The 19,519-nt window shown below is 38.5% G+C and overlaps 1 protein-coding gene across 1 annotated transcript in view; it reads left to right on the forward strand.

Annotated features, from left to right (window-relative positions):
• cdk6 (cyclin-dependent kinase 6) overlaps positions 1–19,519 on the forward strand; it is a 52,209-nt gene that overhangs the window by 9,479 nt on the left and 23,211 nt on the right. Inside the window, exons 3-4 of the mRNA XM_038288645.1 lie at positions 2,816–2,951; positions 9,488–9,655. Coding sequence (XP_038144573.1) covers positions 2,816–2,951; positions 9,488–9,655 — 304 coding nt within the window. The remainder of the gene's footprint in view (positions 1–2,815; positions 2,952–9,487; positions 9,656–19,519) is intronic.

Raw genomic sequence — 19,519 nt, forward strand, 5'->3', positions numbered from 1 at the left:
ACGAAATTTTGCCATATTTTTATATGTTGATATATTGACGCGGCATCGATCTATTTTACTAACAAAATCTCATAAGAATTTGCAAAATATCACGAGAGTTTGTAACAGAACGATGAAATTTCACGAGATTTAGAAAGTAAAATAGATCGATACCGCGTTTTTAAAAATGAATTTGATATCAGCATATGAAAATATATTTGAGTATATTATTTTTCAAAGTGTCAGAAATGGATAACAAAACTGCTATTTTCAATGACTACTTATTTCTCTCCAGCTTTAACATCGGTATCGATATCGGTTATCGGCTACAGGAGTTTTAAAATATCGGCATATCGGATATCGGCCAAAATCCCAATATCGTGCATCCCTAATTAGGAATAATGTTTTCAGTTATCATGAAAAAAGTTGTCTGTCTTTAGTCAAACCGTTATCAGTTCTTAGCTATCAGAAAATGTTGGAGCTCTTTTTTAAAATGCAGAAACAATGTTACCTACTGGGCAGATATTCGAGTTTAACAAAAAAACATTTTAGTTTAACAAAAAAACTTCAATGTTTATTTTGGGTCTTATAAAACAAACTTTTAAAAACTTATTAACTAGGTTTTGGCATCGTAATCCACAATATCTGTTTGTGCTTACCAAATTTGCTTTGACCCACAATGAATCATGGGAAATGGAGGATCACATAGGATACTCCCGATCCCACGCTGCAGCCTCCTGATTTCTTTGCTCCAGCGTCAGGTATCCTACATGATCCTCCATTAACCATGAGACATTGCGGGTCAACGCAGATTGGTCAGCTCACACACAAATGGTGGACAACGGCACCAAATATTGTAGTTAAAAAATCTGTATATTTCAGACTGACAACCATTTTCAAGAGAACTGACAACTGCTTACCTGTGAAATGAGGGTGTCCTAAAATGTACACTGTACAGCACATCTATAAAGACATGGAGGCACTGGCCTAGCAGTGTCGCTGTCTTCTTTAAGGCAAGAACTGATGAAGGGTGAAAGAATGAGCCAGTCTTTCATCAAGAGGATGAAAAAGAGTACATGTGGTTGGTCAAGGTAGTATCCCCTTCATTGGCTTCATGCAGAGGTGAAACATGATGATTATACTTATGTCAAGGGAAAGGAAGATACAAAATCTCAGGTGGCAATTAGTCCATTACTTAGTTTTACATCCTCTGTGTTTTCAAATAAGTTTCCACTTCTGCTGCCATTACAAGCCAGCATTTACTGGACTTCTCAGAGTTGTCATAGTGCTGGGTGAGGAATGCTGTTTATAGTCCCCCAACTCTTTGAATTCAACATACTGGGTTTTTTTTTTTTTTTTTTTTTTTTTTTTTTACAGCTTTTCGTCAAAGCTTGCTTTGGCAGGTCTGCCGACATAATCTGGATTCTTGGCTTAGGCTGGTTGTGTAGTAAAAAACACAACTATTTACACTGATCTTTAAGGTTGGATAGATATGTTTGCCAAATTTTTGCATGGTAGGGAAACCTTTTCGGTTGTAGTTGTGCGAACTATGAAATATGCAGCAGAAGGTAAAGATTAACTTATGTCTTACATGTATAAATTGACGTTGAACTGTCGATTACCTTCTTGTCCTATCACACGTCAGCCATGTTGAACTGGTGGGTAAGTTCCAATACAAACATCCTTTCCAGTGACATATTTTTTATTGTTATTGTTGGAATTTAATATAGCTGTAAGCAAATTATGTTGCATTAGGTGTAGAGCAATCTGTTAGTTTTGAATGCAACCTTCAGGTAACTCATTCCTGACTTTGGGAACTAAGCCATAGGTCTTTATCTACTTCCCATCGGTTGGTTTTGCGTAAAGGCCATCTCAGTAAGACTCCTTAAAAACACGGTTAAGTGTTCAGACATATAAAAAATATCTGTTTGCAGCTCAACAGCAAACAGGTGTATCCACACTTCATATCTGAAAGGATTCATAGTTGCAGTGAATAATATGATCTTAGGCAGTGTGGTTTAGGTCTTTTTTTTTCATAGCCTTCAACCTGATTTGCGATATTTTCAGATTAGTCTCTCACTCTGCAGGCAAAGTCTTGGAAACCTAAATATATGTTAGTATTACCTTGCTTTACATTTATAGCTATATTGGTTGCTTGAATGCCTTTAAATACTTGTTAAAGTTTCCCTTATAAAACAGTTCACTAATGCTCGGCCTAAAGAGTTTAACTCCAGTCTGAGTCTAGTCTTAAAGGGCTGTTGTCATTCAGATGTATGCATCTCAGCTCCAATGCACCTGAATCACTTTGCTGCATTTCCTGTTCAGCAGGTGATAAGGTCCATGGGGAAGCCTTGGGAAGGAGCTAGATATTGTATACCAGATTGATAAACCAGGGAGAAATGCGAATTATAATCATAATAATAATCAATCAAGTTGTTCAGCCCAATCGGTAGGATCCAGACTTTCTCATCAACAGGATGACTGATCTCTTTGTTTGTCTTGTTTTATTTAACTTTGTGCAAATATTTTTGTTTTTCTAGCTGTCAATTCAACTACCTTACAGTCTAGGATAATTTCAGGTTCGATTTTTTTAAAGTCTGATTAATGCACTTTCACATTTCAGGTCAGATGGGATTATTAAAATTGTTTTGATTTATTTTTTATGCACTTTCTGACAGTTTTGTTGTGTATTGAGCAATTATACATAGGACCCTGGTCTTTTAATCTGAAAAGGTATCAGATGTAGACTTTAAAACAGTAGGAACTCTAAAAGTTGAAAAATATACTTGAAAACTTTTTAGATTTTTAAAAATCACATCTTGTTCTCTCGATGTAGGTTGTTTGACGTTTGCACTGTCTCTCGGACTGATCGGGAAACCAAGCTAACCCTGGTGTTTGAGCATGTGGATCAGGATCTGACAACATACCTGGAGAAGGCTCCCGACCCCGGGGTTCCACCTGAGACCATTAAGGTACACGAAAGTCTATTCACCCCTTTCTGAAATTAAAATTTGTGACATTTATGAATTTGCCTGCCAAAACCCAAACAAAAGATATATTTATGATGATAACCATTTTAAAAATGTTCCTGCACTGTTACTATAAGAGCAGCTTTGGGCTAATGCCCTGTGGCTTCAGCTCTGGTTGAACACAGCTATATTTTTTGGGCTCAAGAGTTTTCTCAACCAAAGTCAGAGCAGACGCAAAGCACTTCCTTTAACATCAGAGGAGCCAGTGTGTTTGGAAGGCAAGCACATGTGGCAGATGGGCTCCAAATTAGAGGCTCCCTTCAGTCCCTATTTCAACCCTACCCTCTGACTTTACTTACAGATGGAGGCACAGAGTATTCATAAAAACAGATTCTTCTGTGCTGAAAGACAAGGTTACTAAATGCTGTCAGCTGCAAATTGACTTCCTATCAGTTGTTTTATTGAGTCCAATAGTGAATCCTCATTTTTTATTTAGAAATATTCAAGAGGTCTCAATTTACCCTCTGTTCAATGGTCGGAAGTTAGAAAGTCTTCATCTTTTTTCTCCATTACCAGCTTCCTTTATTTGGACCTCTTGGGCAAAATTCCCCTTTTTCCTTTTAAAAAACTTCTTTATCGGGTTTCCTCCCCCAAGGTCTGAAGATGCCTTCCAAACAATATTTGAAATTAATATTATTAAAAAAAAGAAGTGTGAAGTGTCAGATTTAAATTGGAGATGTTGTGACAGTATTGCAAGCGCTGATTTTGTCTGGAGGGCTGGGTTTATGTGAGTGTTTTCTTCCATTGAAGGATGTTGTTAAAGTGTAAATAATTCAGGTAGATTACGCCTGAGAGGCTCAAACTGAAGTTGATACAGGTACAGATCATACTAACCCACAAATATTGCACCACACCACTATAGGAGTAAAGTGCTTTAGAACTTTATAAAACAGTGAAAAATTAGCTACTTTTAGTCCAGGTAAGAGAACTCCTTTTTTATTTATTTAGATTTTTTGTCTTGAATGTGTCTCAAAGTTCTTTTTGCTGTTGTATTTTTAAATAAATAACTTGTGTACCGCATCACCTAAGTGTTTATTGCCATTGCACACTTACCATGTAACATTCACAAATGTATGCATTTTATTCAGATTGTATGTGATTAAACCCCCCAATGGAATGGCACAACATTGTAAAGAAGAAAGAAGTTTTCAGCTGTTCTGTTTTTGTTTTTTTTTTGTTCATTTTTAAAGAGTGAGCAAACCATATGAAAGCAAACTGTAAAACACTTTACAGCTGTAGCTACAGTAAATGGTGGTTCTATTAAGTATTCACTCAGAAGGTAAATTCAGAAATATATAAAACTTTTATTATTTACTGCAAAAATATTGAAAACTGTATAAAGAACGACAATTGTTCCGATTAACAATTGTCTACAACACTGTGTCTGTCTTTTAGATCCTTCCCAGTTTTGAACTTGTCTTCTGCAAGCCATTATAAACCCTTATGGTTTCAACACAAAAGCTCTTTTTTTTTAGAAGTAGACCTTTTTGAGACACTGGTGACAGTAATAGGATTAACAATGACATTCTACTGAAGACTTATTGTCTGGGATGTGGTCTCTAGGAACTGTATCTCATATAGTTAATTGAATACGTTTTAAGTCTAAAGCATCTTCATTAACATTGTAGATGTAAAAGTCACATAAAACCTTTGTCCAAAACAATGTTAGTTTGATCAATAATTTCTGTGTTTTTGCATCAGCCAAAACTATAGGCTGACGTGCTTATAGTTGCTTTGTCACAGTCAGGTCAGAGATAAAAACAAACTGTGAAAACTTCTACTTAGAAGGACTTGGATAAGAGTTAACACTGTTATGCCTCAAGAACAGAATCAGATCTTTACAACACAACCAACCACAACCAAAGAGGAAAGGAAGAAATAAAGAAGTTTCAATCCGGCCTATTTTCTTAATTCCATCTTTCCAGCTCCTTGCTTAGTTTTTTCACTTTTGCAAGGATAAAAAACATAACATGTGCAATAAGATATCTTTGAGGAGTTCAAGAGATGTATTATGGGAACCAAGCTCTAGTCAGAAACCTTGTCTTCCAGGATGAAGACTCATTAGCACCCTCCTCCTTGTGCATCATCCGTTTATCTGAGCTTTTAAGAAGACAAAAGGACAAGAAGTGTCGCCACATCATAGACACAGTCCTGTTATTTCTAGGGGAGTGGACACTGCACACTGACCTGAAAGTGACCCCATTGACCCTGTACTCCCCTCCCAAACAGCGTTAGTTGCACTTGGCTACACCATCTCACAGCAAACTGCTGACTCGCTCATTTGATATGTTTTAGTGCTAAAAAAATGAACATGTTATTAGCCAAACCTGCTGAGCCAAAGACCTTAAACGGAAAAGAACAGCCACACTTTTCCTCAGAAGCATCTATGGTCCACAAGAGACACCCCCACATCAGCCCAGTTTGTCCACTTCAGCACCCCCCATCCTCCACCACCCACTCAGACTCAAGACCCACCACATGGTCATTGATGAAAGAGGCCCTCCTCCAGGAATCAAATGAGCTGGAAGGACATCAAGCAGCCGGGTCGCCCCAGCCTCTGCTCTCCTCAGCCGGGCCGGCGCTTGGGTCTCGCCCACCCTCCTCAGTCACTGTCGTCCAACCTTCCACAACTACATTCTGTGGGCCCGTGAAGGGGGAGGTTAATGAAGCATGGGCAGGGAATTACACTAACGTTAGCCGGCAGATGTCCTATATTGTGTCAAACTACAATAAACAATATGGCTGCCTCTGGTACATTTGCATTAAAAAAGCGGTGGACCTCAGAAAGCCATGTTTTGACTGATGCTGGCTGTGGACTGACTGTTATGGGATTTTTAATTTTTTTTTATGTTGTTTGTGTCAGAAGTCGCCTTTTTTCGTTTCCCAATGACCAAGTTTTAGGCTCTTCATGAAACTTTTGCTTGTTCATTTTGCATCAGAACTAAACTTTAGGTGGAGCAGATATTTCTGTACTTTTTAACAATGCTGTTAGTTGTACCATCACAAACACAGTAAAAAAAAAATCAGGGCTTTGCTGTACTTTGTTCAGATTTTACATTGACAGAGCAATACAATTAAGACAAAATGGTATAGTGAGAGAAAATATATTAGTCTAAATACTTTCAGGCATTTTTACCCAATTTAATTTACAACCATCTGTTTTCTGATGTCACCTAATTAGTCAGTTCTATTCAACTTGGTGCCTTTTAATGTTAAGAAATTACTCTGGGATAGCATCAGAAATCCACAGGTCCTGTTGTGGAGTATGTCATATTGACATTTTATTAGTTGTGCATACATAGATATAGCTTTTTAAGGAAGATTTACAAAAAAAAAGTAATAAATAAATCCTATTAGCAGTTTGCTACAGGCTATGTAGAGTACATAGGAATTATGGTGGGGAAAATGAGGCTCTGATCACTCTTGAACAAGTAATAACTGTTTAAACTGCTCTGCAAATTAAGGCAAATTAACTTATTGTGATCTCTCCCTGTAAAACACAGTGGTGGCAGCATCATGGTGAGTGTATTCTTCACCAGGTAAAGGGAAGCTGATGACAGCTGGCAGGAAGATCAATGGAGTTAAATAAAGAGCAATGATGGAAGAAAACTGTTTAGACATGGGTTTTGATTTTGGTCAGTTCTCTACAATTTTACCTTCCAAATCAATATTCCAAATAAAATGCAAAAACTTTGTGGTTGAGATGTGGCAATGTGGAAACGAAGGAGGACACAAATGCGTTTGCAAGCCATTGTGACTCTATAGAGAAGTGTTGGGAGACAAGGATCGCTAACATTTAGGAATCACACATGTTAGATAATTAGTGTTTACAAGGAAATGCTGTTGAAAGGAAGCACGGTGAAATGACTATTTAAAGGAGAGAGGAACTGATGGGTGGGAGAATGCTATTGTGTCAGCCCCCCATGACACACTCATACACAAACACCCATGCACTCAAAATGACCAACTGCCTGCCTGTCCTTCAGCCCTGTCTGTCTACTGCCCTTCTCTGTGGGTCATGGCTGGATGGAGATGCAGAAAGGAAGGTCTGTTTTTGCATCCTGTTCTTGGTCAGGGGGGCACTGTCATGCACACGCTTGGACACAGGCCTGTGCCCTTCTCATACATGCACAGACAAAACACAGATAGTATATTTTCAACAAAAAAAAGGGGGACATTCTGTTTGTTTGTGTATAGCAACACATCACTCATCTCATCCAGAGTTATGGGGTGTGACCAGAACAGCAGCCAGCCCAGCACCATTTGCAGATCATTTCTGCTTGAGTGCACAGACCCCTTTCCTTTGACTCGTACACCAGCTGGTGGGCTACTGAATAGAGCTGTGGGCTCAGGTCCACCTCACTTGTGGGGTCTTGGTGAAGAGCCTTGAGATAGTAGGGGTGCACGTCTGGAGCATAAATGCGTCTCTAGAAGGCAGTAGATAGATACATGCAGAGGGTAGGAGATCAGTTTCCCTCTTTGCTTTGTCAAAACTACCTGCAATAACTTATTTGTTTATAGGTGTTGGACCTGTTTTAAAGTATTCCGGTTTGAAAAGGACAAGTCTGAGCTGGTTTCGACCCTGTGCTTTCGTGTTCACAACAATTAACTCTGAAAGTTTGTCATAAATGTGGTGCCTATGCTTCAGCCGTTTGAGGTCAGCTTTTGGGCAATATAAAGAAAAAAGCACCAATTAACTAAAGAAGGACAGCTGCTAAGTAACAGAGATCTGTTCTTGCACAGAGCAGGGGCCTCTTTCTGAAGCTGGTGTGTGTCTGTGTGTGTGTCAGTTATCAAACATCTGCCACAGTCGATGAGAAAAGACACAGGCTTCTTCATGTTAACTCTCTCACCACCAAAACGCCTTAGCCTTTATTTTGAAGGTCACATTTCACTTTGTTGTCTTTTAGGCCTTTTAAGTTGAATGGTTTGCTACACTATAGAAATAAAATTCCTTCAGATAGAGGTTTTTGTAAACACCTGTTCCTTGCAATTCATTTGAACGGCTCACAGTGAATCACTGAAATGGGGAAATAAAGAATATATATATTGTACAACTCAAAAACAAACAGTGGGGGCTGTACACCTTAGAAACAAACTCATATATTGGTTATGAATCTTATAATTGCCAGAACAGTACATGATTTCTATAGTAACATCATATTGTCAGATCTAAAATGTGAGAAAAATCTCGACTTTTGGTAATTCATGATTAAATGAAAGATGCAAGTATCCAAATTGGATAGTCTAAGGTTTTTCACTACCCCACCTCTAAATCCAATATGGCTGCCATGCATCTTAAACAGAGAGAATTTCAGAGTATGGCTTAGTCGAATACATTAAACCATTAAGCACTCTTTCGCCAAAAGGGTAGTGCTCCAGCAGTTGACCATAAGTTCTGTTCAAAAGCTGGCAGAAAGGAGGGAGATAGGAAAAAGAAGCTGTTTGCTTCCTATCATGGTTCCTTTAAATCGGAGGCCTTAAGGCTGATTTATACTTAGAAACTAGGCCATCTGCATAGGTGTCACGTTGAATGCAGAGACGTCCCCGCACCCTCCGCAGACACTCTGCTGCACCTCTGCCAAATTGTAGGTGACTGCAGACACTGCCGAAGACAGGGCTCTGATTGGTCAATTCTACATCCGATCTACACCATGCGTCTCCTGTTTGGTACCTTACCGGCTTGTTTTGTTTTTATGACCGCAATTGCAGGAAAACCTCGTCCACTGCACGGTGCCTTCGCCATCTTTGTCATTAGTCGCTCCTGTCAGGTAGACAGCCAATGGCGACAGCAGGCCGCTGTTATTGCAAATCCCATAATGCTTTGCGAGGAAAGCTCTCCCCCCAAAGCATTCTTGGATATATCCGCCTCTTCTGAAGCCTTTCTTTTCTTCTCATACACTTCGTAGACACTTTTTCTCTTACAACCTTGGGCCATTTTCAAAGAACCGCAGTGAGAAATGTGAGCTTCAATGACTGTCTGAAACCGTAGCTCACCACACATATATACGGCTGAAAGTGCGCATGCACTGAAAAATATAGCTAACGGGACGAGCACGTAGGACAGCCTTACGTAAACTTACCACCAAAATGATTGACCATTAGGAGGACCACTTATTTAGATGATCCACGCCAAAATAAAAGATCGTCCTCTGTACCTTTAAAACTTGAAAACAGTTGAGTTGGATTTGTGGGGAGTTTTTTTTTTTCCCTGTTCGTTTTGAGGATATTCTGATAAAGTAAAAATGTATATTCTTGTTTAATTAATTTTATTGGAGGTTTAGTTTTGTCCTTTATATCACAGTTTATTTCTCACATTTTTCCAATAAAATTGATGCTGTGCCACTCTTTGAGGACTATGCTATTAGATAATGTAAATTTTTTATTTTCTTTTTATTTAGGTATCTCCTTTTCCAGGTCTCTTTGTAAGATTTATACCAATCCTTTCTCTTTGCTTCTTCCATTTTGTTACATTTCAGGATATGATGTACCAGCTGCTTCAGGGGCTAGACTTCCTGCATTCACACCGTGTCGTTCACCGCGACCTAAAACCCCAGAATATTCTCGTGACCAGCGATGGTCAGATCAAACTGGCAGACTTTGGGTTAGCCCGCATCTACAGCTTCCAGATGGCGCTCACATCGGTGGTGAGTTTCCTCATTTGTATATGTGATTAAACCAAATGTAAGTGTGTGGTTTTACTTGTTGGGGCTATGAAATCAGGATGTCTTTGCACTGCTGGCCTGGTCCAGTGATCGGTAAGTGAGAACTATCTGAACAAGGTGATGCTGTTGCAACAGTTTGATTTAGAGGGCAGTACTGCTCCAACATAGAGCTGTTCAAGAAGAAAAAAAAAGGAATGTCCGTGTTTCCTCGGGTGATCAGAACCAAAAATCAGATCTTTTAGCCCTCTTCACAACAAACACTATAGAATAGGGCTAAAACCATTATTCAGATAACTTGATGATTGAAACATACGTCCACTCACTTGGTAAGTCATTACCTAGAGCAGTGTGTCCCAACCTTTTTGGACTTGTGTACATCTTTGGGCATTTTGTCTTACCATGAGTCAAAATTATTCATGACTGCCCAAATGTGCAACGTACAATAACTAATTAAAAAATGAGTGTTTTATTTAATCTTTTTACTTTTAATTTTTTTTTTTCATTTTATTTCCATCTCATATAAAAAAAATGACATAAATATGTATCAAAATAAATACAAAATAAAATCATACTATAAATCTGCTTTTCTCCTCTGAGTAACTCCCCTATAATCACACTTATACTTGAGGAAGTGGGAACAAAATACTGAACACAAATTATAATCAGACTCACTCCATATGTTTTACTTTTTTTCGAACATTCATGACACCTGAGCTTGCTTTGATGAGCCAAGGTCCTGTACCCCTTGCAATGCACTCATGGACCACTAGGCGTACAAATACTGGGAATCACATACAGTAATGGCATACAGTCTCTAAAACATACAATTTGCTAAAAGAATAACCTACTTAAAGCTGTAATGAAGACAAAGCTCTACAGATATAAACTAAAAACTTTTATATACATAGAATATCTTTTTCAATTCAACTTTAAATTGTTTCTTTATTCATATATTTACATAATTGAACATATATTTTTAAGGTTTTGCCAGTTGCAATTGCATTAGCAAATTTAATACTAATATTTTTTTCTTTATTTCAAATGTTAGTTTGTTTAGAAATTTTGATCTAAAAAAATATCTCTTTTTAGATTCATTGATTCATTTAGAAAATAACTGATAGATGAACTGATTACTAAAGTACTTGATAGGTGTAGTCTTATTACAGAGCTATGCAGAATTTGAGGAGTTCTGGGGTCTCTGTTTCTACTGTCATGATCGCAGCCCCGGTAGCTGGTCTGATTACTCACTTCGTTCACTTGCCGTTCCCTCCCCGCTCCCTAATTATCACTCATCTTATTCACCTGCTCCCTCTCCAATATATACGGGTTGGCCCAGCTATCGGGGCCAGCTTATTATTCTTATATTTTTAGTTTATTCGTGTTTGTTCGTTTCTTGTCAGTTATTCATGTTTGTTTGGTGAGTTTTAGTTAAGTCCCCGGTTTATGTTTCCATCCTCGGAGGCCAGTGGATTGAGAGGGTTTGGTGTTTGTCTCCTGTCTTCTGATCGTGTCCCGGCTCTTCTCCACTGAGAACTCGGGATTTTGGCTCGGCGTGCCAAATTAATGACGGCTACTTCATTATTTGATTCTCCCAGAGCACCCCAAAATATATTGGAACTCTTTAGTCTTCCACTCCCTCTCTTGCTTGTTTTTTTCTTTTTTCTTTTTTTGCCTCTACTCTTACATCCCTTCCCATTCTGCTTTTGGCATGATGCAACCCTTTGCACATTCACACTGCTGGCAAAGTGCTCCAGGGTTCAAATGAACTGCCTAGTCGAGCATTTAGAACCACGTCAGCAGTGTTGTGCCTGAACGCGTTTATTGAACGAAAGTTCATGAACTCGTTCATATTTTGGGCGAACGTGAACTGAACGTACTGTATTACTGCCTGATGAACGTTATTGTGAACTCGTTCATTCTGGCGTCTGTGAACGGCACGCTCTCTCAGTTCAACTCCGTTCAATAGGTTGCCAGATTTCTATAAAGCCCTCCAGGCGAAACCCCGGCTAAATCACACCGTAAACAGGCCTTAATATGTAGCGGGAAAAACACCCAATCTGGCAACAGCAGCTACCAGCGTCGTAGCCTACAGCCGCGTGCGTCATCAAAACAAAATGCAGCGTGGAAGCCACAGCAGCGTGGAGGCGACTTAAAACAGCTTTATGACCAGGTGGTCGGTGAGGATGATGGCAACAAGTTTGCCCGCCGGCTTTCAGTAAAAAAATCCGCACTTCAGTAACCTTAAATTCCTACCTCAGCCTGGTCCCTCAGTTTGTGTTAGTAAAATCTACTTGAGCGGAGGTCTTCAACAGGGGATCCGCGACCCCTAGGGGGTCTACGGAGGTACTGCATGAGGGTCTGCATGGTTAGTTGATATTTTTATATTCCCCCCCTGCATTTTTTCCCCCACTAATTGAAATGTCTTTAAATACTCATTAACATGAAATCAACACACTGTAGTAAACAGATAAATGGAGGCAGAAGATGTCTTTCAGTCATCAATGCTCACATTCAGCGACACACAGGAGCTCTTTCAAGCTGGGCACCGTTTCCTTCACAACACCTGTCCCATCAACCAGGAATCAGAATCAGAAAAACTTTAATAATCCCAGGGAGAAATTAATTTCTTTACATTACTCCATCTGTAATAGAGTGACTATAGGACACAATTTCATACAATATATATAAATACGGGGTCCCCGCTCCATCTCGCCATCAGTTTGGGGGTCCTTGGTCTGGAAAAGAAGACCCCTGTTCTTGAGGGTTTTACTATCCATGTAACTTGTTTGTTAAACCTGCCTGGTATAATTTTCCAGGATTCCAGTATTCCTTTTTAGTATGTATTGAAATGGAATTTGAAATGGAAAAAAATATAAAAATAAAAAAAAACATTTGCACCTTAAAGACTACTTTCCTATTTTTCTTTTAATAATTACTCATAAAAAAGACCATTAAAGCAGCACATTTTTCCTGATGTTTTTGAGAATATACTGTAGGGTGAAAGCTGCAGCTGCTACTAGTGTGAAGTGAATGGACAGCAACAAAGCATTAAAGCAACAATGGGGAAATGCTGTCCCCTCAATGCTAATGTAAACCCTGGTTGGATAAGGATTCAAAACTGGATATGAAGATGAAATCTGATGCACAGTTTCAGTGTTACAACTGATAAAATTATTGCTGTCTGTGGTTCTACAGTAGGCTATGGTGTAATTGAGCAATATATGAAAAAAAAAAAAAAAAAGAACTATGAACTAGTTCATTTTTTGGAATTGTGAACTATGAACTGAACTAGTTCATTTTAAAATGTGTGAACTGAACTTTGAACTAGTTCACGTAGAAAGAGAACTTTCCCAACACTGCACGTCAGGGTGCAATTCTCTGAATACATACAAATACTATAGATGCCAAGTCCTGCCAACCTGACTCTACGGTCGCAAGAACTTTTCATGTAATAAATAGCTCCAAAATGAGATTAGTTTTTGACACCATAGTGTTCAATTAATCACTCTCTAATTTCTGATTTCGTATTCTTAAACTGTACAATTGAAAAAGAAAAAAACATACCTTCTAAAAAGTAGTTTTGATAAAGCAAACAAATGCTGTGTTGCACCTACAGTATCTCCATGTAAGTGAAAAATGGTCTAATTGTTCTGGATGGCCCTTCCAGGGTATCAGAGAACAGCTTAGGAGAACTTGACTGGATTTCTCTGTGTAAAGTGAGAGTGAGAGCTTCCTCCTCCCTCTCTTTGTGGCATGTTTCAGGAATCCCTCGATGGCTGTTGCAAAAAGGGATGGGACAGACGATAGAGACAAACACCCCTCCCTTCCCTTTGTCGGCACTTTGATGTCTAACTGTTGCACTCGAGGCTCTGATGGGCTGATAATATAGACAAGGACGCTGAAAAGAGTCCCAGGAAGAACTTGGAAAGAAGAGATGAGACTTTAAAGATCAGTTACGCCAGAAATGGTGGTCAGATGAATGAATAAATGCATTTCATAACATACATTAAAATTACAATTTAACACATACAATATATATACATACAACATACTTATGTATTAATAATTAACAATATATATGATTTTATTATATGCATGATTTAGTGCTTATGCTTGAAAAGGGGTTTAAAGAAATGAAAATGAATCATTCTCTCTTCTCCTTCCTTTAGTCCTTAACACCAGCAATCTTCTCAAGTCCTACTTTGCACATGAGTCCATTAAGTCACTAGACTAATCTATGTACATATAAACATTCATAAACATTCCTTTACACACATCTTCATACAGTATATCCAAACATTTAAATTTGTTTTTCCAAATACAATTATAGTGTTTATGTCTAAAGAAAGACTTTTTTTAAATGTTCTTATTTCTACAAAAAGAAAAACCTCACCTCATGCATCAGATTTTGTCGAAGGATTTTATAAGGATGATTCTTTTTAGAATTTATATTTAGGCTTTTACTGGGCCATTTGAACCCTGTTTAGGCTTTCTGCCTAGCTTGAACAGTTTCAAATCTATAACAGCTTTTGGTATATTTTCTTTTAGATTTGCATTGACATAATTCTTGGACTTTATCTTGCCCTGCTGTCAGGAAATACAAAAAAAAAAGCTTAAACAAACAATATTTAAATTAAGCAGATAAAATGCATGTGTTTTCTTAGGTTATTAATATGGTATATATAGGTCTATCATTTCCAGTATGTCAGGGATTTGACTATTTTGTATTATATGACTATTCTAGACCTAAAACCTGCTGCACTTTGAGCAATGGCTGTGTCTACAAACATGAGTATCTAAAATAATATTATATGTACAGGATAAGATTAAACCTTGTACTGAAAGACAATTATTTGTCATTGAACGTAATCCATTTTAATGTCGGGGAAATCTTAATTGTTCCAAATCTTACTGTAGAAAAAAAAAAAATCCTCCTTGAATTGCATATTCAGCCCATTCATCCATCCATTTTCAATCACGCCTATCCAAAGCGGGGCCGTGGTGGAAATGGTGACTATCTCCAGCTGTCTATGGGTGAGAGGCGGGGTACACCCTGGACAGGTCACCAGTCCATCACAGGGCAACACAGAGACAAAAAACCATTCACACACACACACAAGGAGAATTTAGAGAAGCCAATGAACCTAACCATCATGGTTTTGGACTGCAGGAGAAAGCCGGAGTACCCAGAGAGAACCCATGCATGCTCATGGAGAACATACAAACTCCAAGCAGAAAGACCCTGGGCTGGGAATCAAACCCAGAACCTTGTTGCTGCAATGCAGCAGTGCTACCCACTGTGCCACTGAGCAGCCACTAGCCCATTCAGTTTACCTTAAATGCTCTACGCACAGCTGCAGATTAAACATATACAATATTAAATCAATAACTGGTTTTACTGTAGCATTTTCCCCGCTTTATTTATGTCATCCATACGATAAAGTGCAAATGTCACTATTAACGAAGAACAAGGTAAAGTAGTGTCAAGATTGTTTTGTTTTCTTTAACAGAAAATATTCTGAGAAATTGTTAGCCTTCAGATGGGCTTCAAAGCAATCACTCATCCATACTAATGCTCAAGTTTGACAGCAAATGAGAGAGCAGCAATGCATGGGATTTCCGTGGTCTTGAGCCATGGCTGCTAAATACACTAATGAATCGGCAAAGACATGCAAGTATCTGCAAATACAGATACAAGAAAATCACATTAATATCGACCCAAAATATCAGCCGGGTCATTGATCTTCAAAGGTTCAAGGTCTCAATTGAAAAATGTATGCAAAGTGGTTGACTTGCATGACACTCTTAACTCTACACTTAAAGCTAACATTTTATCAGCAATTTTGTCTGTTTTAATTCCAATAACTCTATGTCAACCAGAGCTGACATGCAGAGACTCCTTGACAGTTTTATAGGAATTCTTTTAAATATTTGTAAAATGTCTTGATCCCTTTTTTATTAGAGTTGCATAATACTGCATTGAAACCGGTTTTAAAAAATCCTGTCAGGAGAAAATTAGGAAACCCAGAGATTGGATTGTTTGGCCAGTTTCTGCTACCCCTTTAAAACAAAATATTGCTTAAGCATTTCCTCATGCTTTGCATTTTAATGTTGAAGTGAATGCCCTCTTATATATCTATGATAATGTTTAATATTCTGTGACACAGAACCGCATTTATATTAACCACTGTCCACTAAGCAGAACAAGAACCCATCTTTATCTTTCTAACACACACACCAAGGAGGATGGCGAGCAAAGGCTGTTATCTTGAAATCACCAAGTCTCTATAACAACCATTTGACCGTTTCTACTTGTCAACTGGCTATTTGAGAGTGTTTCTGGTGGAAATCAAGCCTGCAGCAGTTCTACCATAATGAATGTTAATTTAGAGTTTGCTAAGCTCTACTCAGGCCAGCTGGAATTGTGGTCAGATGAGTCTAAGATTTACCTTTTTGTTTTGTCAACAATCATTCCAGATGGTTCAGTTATACATGAATTATGAAAAGGCAACTGATTTCAACTGCTGAGCATGGCGGAAGATCCATGATGCTCTGGGCCTTTTTCTTTGCCAAATATCCTGGAGTGCGTGGCATCAGGAAATCTGTTTAGTAAAATATTTTAAATTCCATTCCAATGTACTCTTGGTAAAATGGATCATTAAGCGTTTTTTCAGCAGAGTATTGATCCAAACACACACAGCTAAACAAACACAGAAAGGGTTTGACAGACACGAGTGAAGTGTTATTGCTCATTATTGTTTTCATAGGGATATTTCGTAGGCCTATTTTTTAAAAGGCATTTAACAGACATATTTTAATAAGTAAGAGACAAACATTATAGACAGGTTAACCCCAGGCAAGTTCTTGTCTTAGACTTTGTTTCAGATAAAGTTGGCTGATCTCACATAACATTGTCAAAGATTTTCAAAGAAGAGATTTTTTCATGGCATGTTTTCCTCATGCAGGTGTGGGATTTATCTGGGTGTTCTGGCTTCCTCACACAGTTCAGAAACATGGCTGTTAGTTTAATAGTACTCACTAAAAGTGCGTACAGACCGAACATGGTGTAGGCGACAATTTCTGCAAGCACTGCTGTGCATTTCTGATGCACAGTGGCGGCGTAATCCAAAAGGAGGAGCTTAAGGTGAATAGACTGAGTGGTTGGTGCTTTATTAGTGCAGGTTTCTTGTACCCCTTTAACGTTATCATCTGAGCAGATATACAGTGATTGCATTGCATAATATGGCATTCCTTCACAATAAAAGCATAGGATAATTATAACATTACAGAATGCTGCTAAATTGTTGTTAATGCACAGCTTTTGAATTCATTTGGGGACACCATCAATTTTTGGGAAAGCCCCGGAAGGAATGAAAAAGTAGTTCACTTTGGTTGATGCAGAGCTGTGTATGGAAGATGTTACCTTCTTGTTCCTAGCCGGGCAGAGAGCACCAGTGCTGGGGAGAGGCAGCCACTGGCTGGGTCTGCAGTGGACGTAAGGGAGGACGACAGACTGTTCTTCTATGGCTGAATTAGAGCCACCTAAAAAAAAACCTCCTAAGAGTATTCATTTGTCAACATTGTTTTCTCTATATTCCATTTCAGTTGAAATGCGCTTCTTCAAACTACCCCACAACCGCAACCAGTCCACGATTGGTTGCCACGACTGGATTTCACAGAAAAGTTCAGATTTTTCTATTTGATCATCACCTGAGTTATATTAAGCAGCGCACGGTGAGGGTGGGGTGGTAACCGCTCTCACCAAGCAGAATTCACCACTGGTTGCTTCACCTCTCTCTCCCACGCAATTTATATAGGGATACTATGTAAATCCGCCTCGTTTGGTGTTAATACACCTTAACTCACCCCATAGGTATGTTTGTATGCTTTATTTGTCCTCTGTTTTTATGTGGTAGCCTAAGATGGACTGGTGACCTGTCCACAGGGTATAACAATTCTCTCACTAGATACTTGAAATTGACTCCAGCTCAAAAGTTTGCTGTGTTCATTTTGCTTTTCTATCATTACCTCTGCAAGTCATTTAGAAAGAAGTCTATCATTAGTTTTTAGGTTTTAGAAGATGGAACTTGCCGATTTGACTAGTTTTTAAAATGTCAAAACATTTTCAAGGACAAAATAGTTTTAAAACCGTTTAGTAATGATTCCTTTGTAATTATGCAAATCAAAATTTCTTTGCATTTAAAAGGTTTTTTTTATTGAGTTAGGTATTTCCTCAGTTCTTTCTATAATTTGTCACTATGCCTCATGATTCATTGCCAATAATGCAGAGAGAGACACGGTTTACCATAGAATTTACATATGTATTACACAATAATCATTGCATCTGTGGTTTCACCAAAGGGTTTGCCTTCTTTTGCTTTTTTTTTTTATGACTAGACGGGGACACTTTTTGTTGCTGGTTAAACGTATACCCGGGAATTCACCATCCGATCGAAGTAATAAGATATCGAGTCCCTAAAACTACTCTGAAACACCACAGAGAACTTTTAAATGTGCTTTCACACTCATTCACATACTCATTTCCTTCCTCGGTTTTACAGATTGGGCCCACAAAAATGAGATGGGTGTGTGTGTGTGTGTGTGTGCCAGCACTTATACATGTATATATATTCAATGCTTGCACTCTGCAACGTGAGCTTGGGATCTTTGGTTGTGGATGAATGTTCCTGCTTCTGGAATCCCCCTGTCAACCGGACAAACGTACTCCCACACAAATCTTCATTCACCCGTTCTTTGTTTCCTCTTGCTAATAAAAGCACCTAATCTACACTGCAAGCTGTGCATATGTACATAAATATCCTCACAGAGTTTAAGAGGATCTTCCCCTTTGCCCAACAGACCAGCAGTTACTTATTTAGTCACCTAAAGCCACCGTTACTGGTAGACAGATGGGCTTTGGAGAACTGCGTTTGCTTAAGCGAACAGGGCGATTCTCTCACTTTCTATGTGATTCATTTAGAGCTTTTAGAATGACAAGATGGCTGGAGGGATCATTTGCATGAAGGTGTCAAACAGTCCCTCGATCATTCTCTTTTCTTTTTTTTTTCCAGTGTCACTAACTGAAAGTGCTGAAGAGATACCAACACTTCTCGTTTTGCAATGAATTAGCACCCAGTAACATGCATGCTTGTCGACATGTTCTTCAAATAGTGTGTGGTCAGCATCTGTATCTGGATGTATAAAGGTGATTGAGTGGAGTCTTGGTGCTTCCATAGCTTTGGGTAAACTATGGCTCCCTCTGCATCAGTCATTAAACATGTCGCATTTTCCCCCAGACCAGGAGAGAAGGAAAGGAAGACCACCCATTGGCTGGTATGAGGCCCAGATTAGTCTGTCCCTGAGGGATTTTTGTTTTGTTGCTTTTTTTTTTTTTGTGTGACCCCGCTCTGGCTACGAGCTTTTTATACGGCTGTGAATGACAGGCGGTTGGGGGGATGAGTTCATTGATGGCGGGTATTGCTGCGTAGGGTTATTTTTTTTCCACATTAGCAAGGATTTTCAGCTTTTTTTTTTTTTTTAAATAGCAAAATTTTCATCTTCTTACTATTCAGAGTAAGAAAAACTACTCTTACTTCAGCGTTACTTCAGAGTTAACTAAACAACAACTCATCTAGGGATTGTGTCTCTTTGGAGTTGTGGATCCTAAAGTCACAGAAACTGAGTTTTATTAATTTATCTTCACCAAAATTGTTAAACAAACCAAAATACAATCAGAACATCTCTCAATAGATATGATCTATGTCTGTGTTTTTACTTAAAAATTTATTTATATAGATATCAACGTACTTTATTAGTTAATCAATCACTGAAGTTAGTTTAGTTTCA

This window comes from Cyprinodon tularosa, unplaced genomic scaffold, assembly GCF_016077235.1.
Source record: "Cyprinodon tularosa strain WSP-4 unplaced genomic scaffold, ASM1607723v1 ctg26, whole genome shotgun sequence".
NCBI lineage: Eukaryota > Metazoa > Chordata > Actinopteri > Cyprinodontiformes > Cyprinodontidae > Cyprinodon > Cyprinodon tularosa.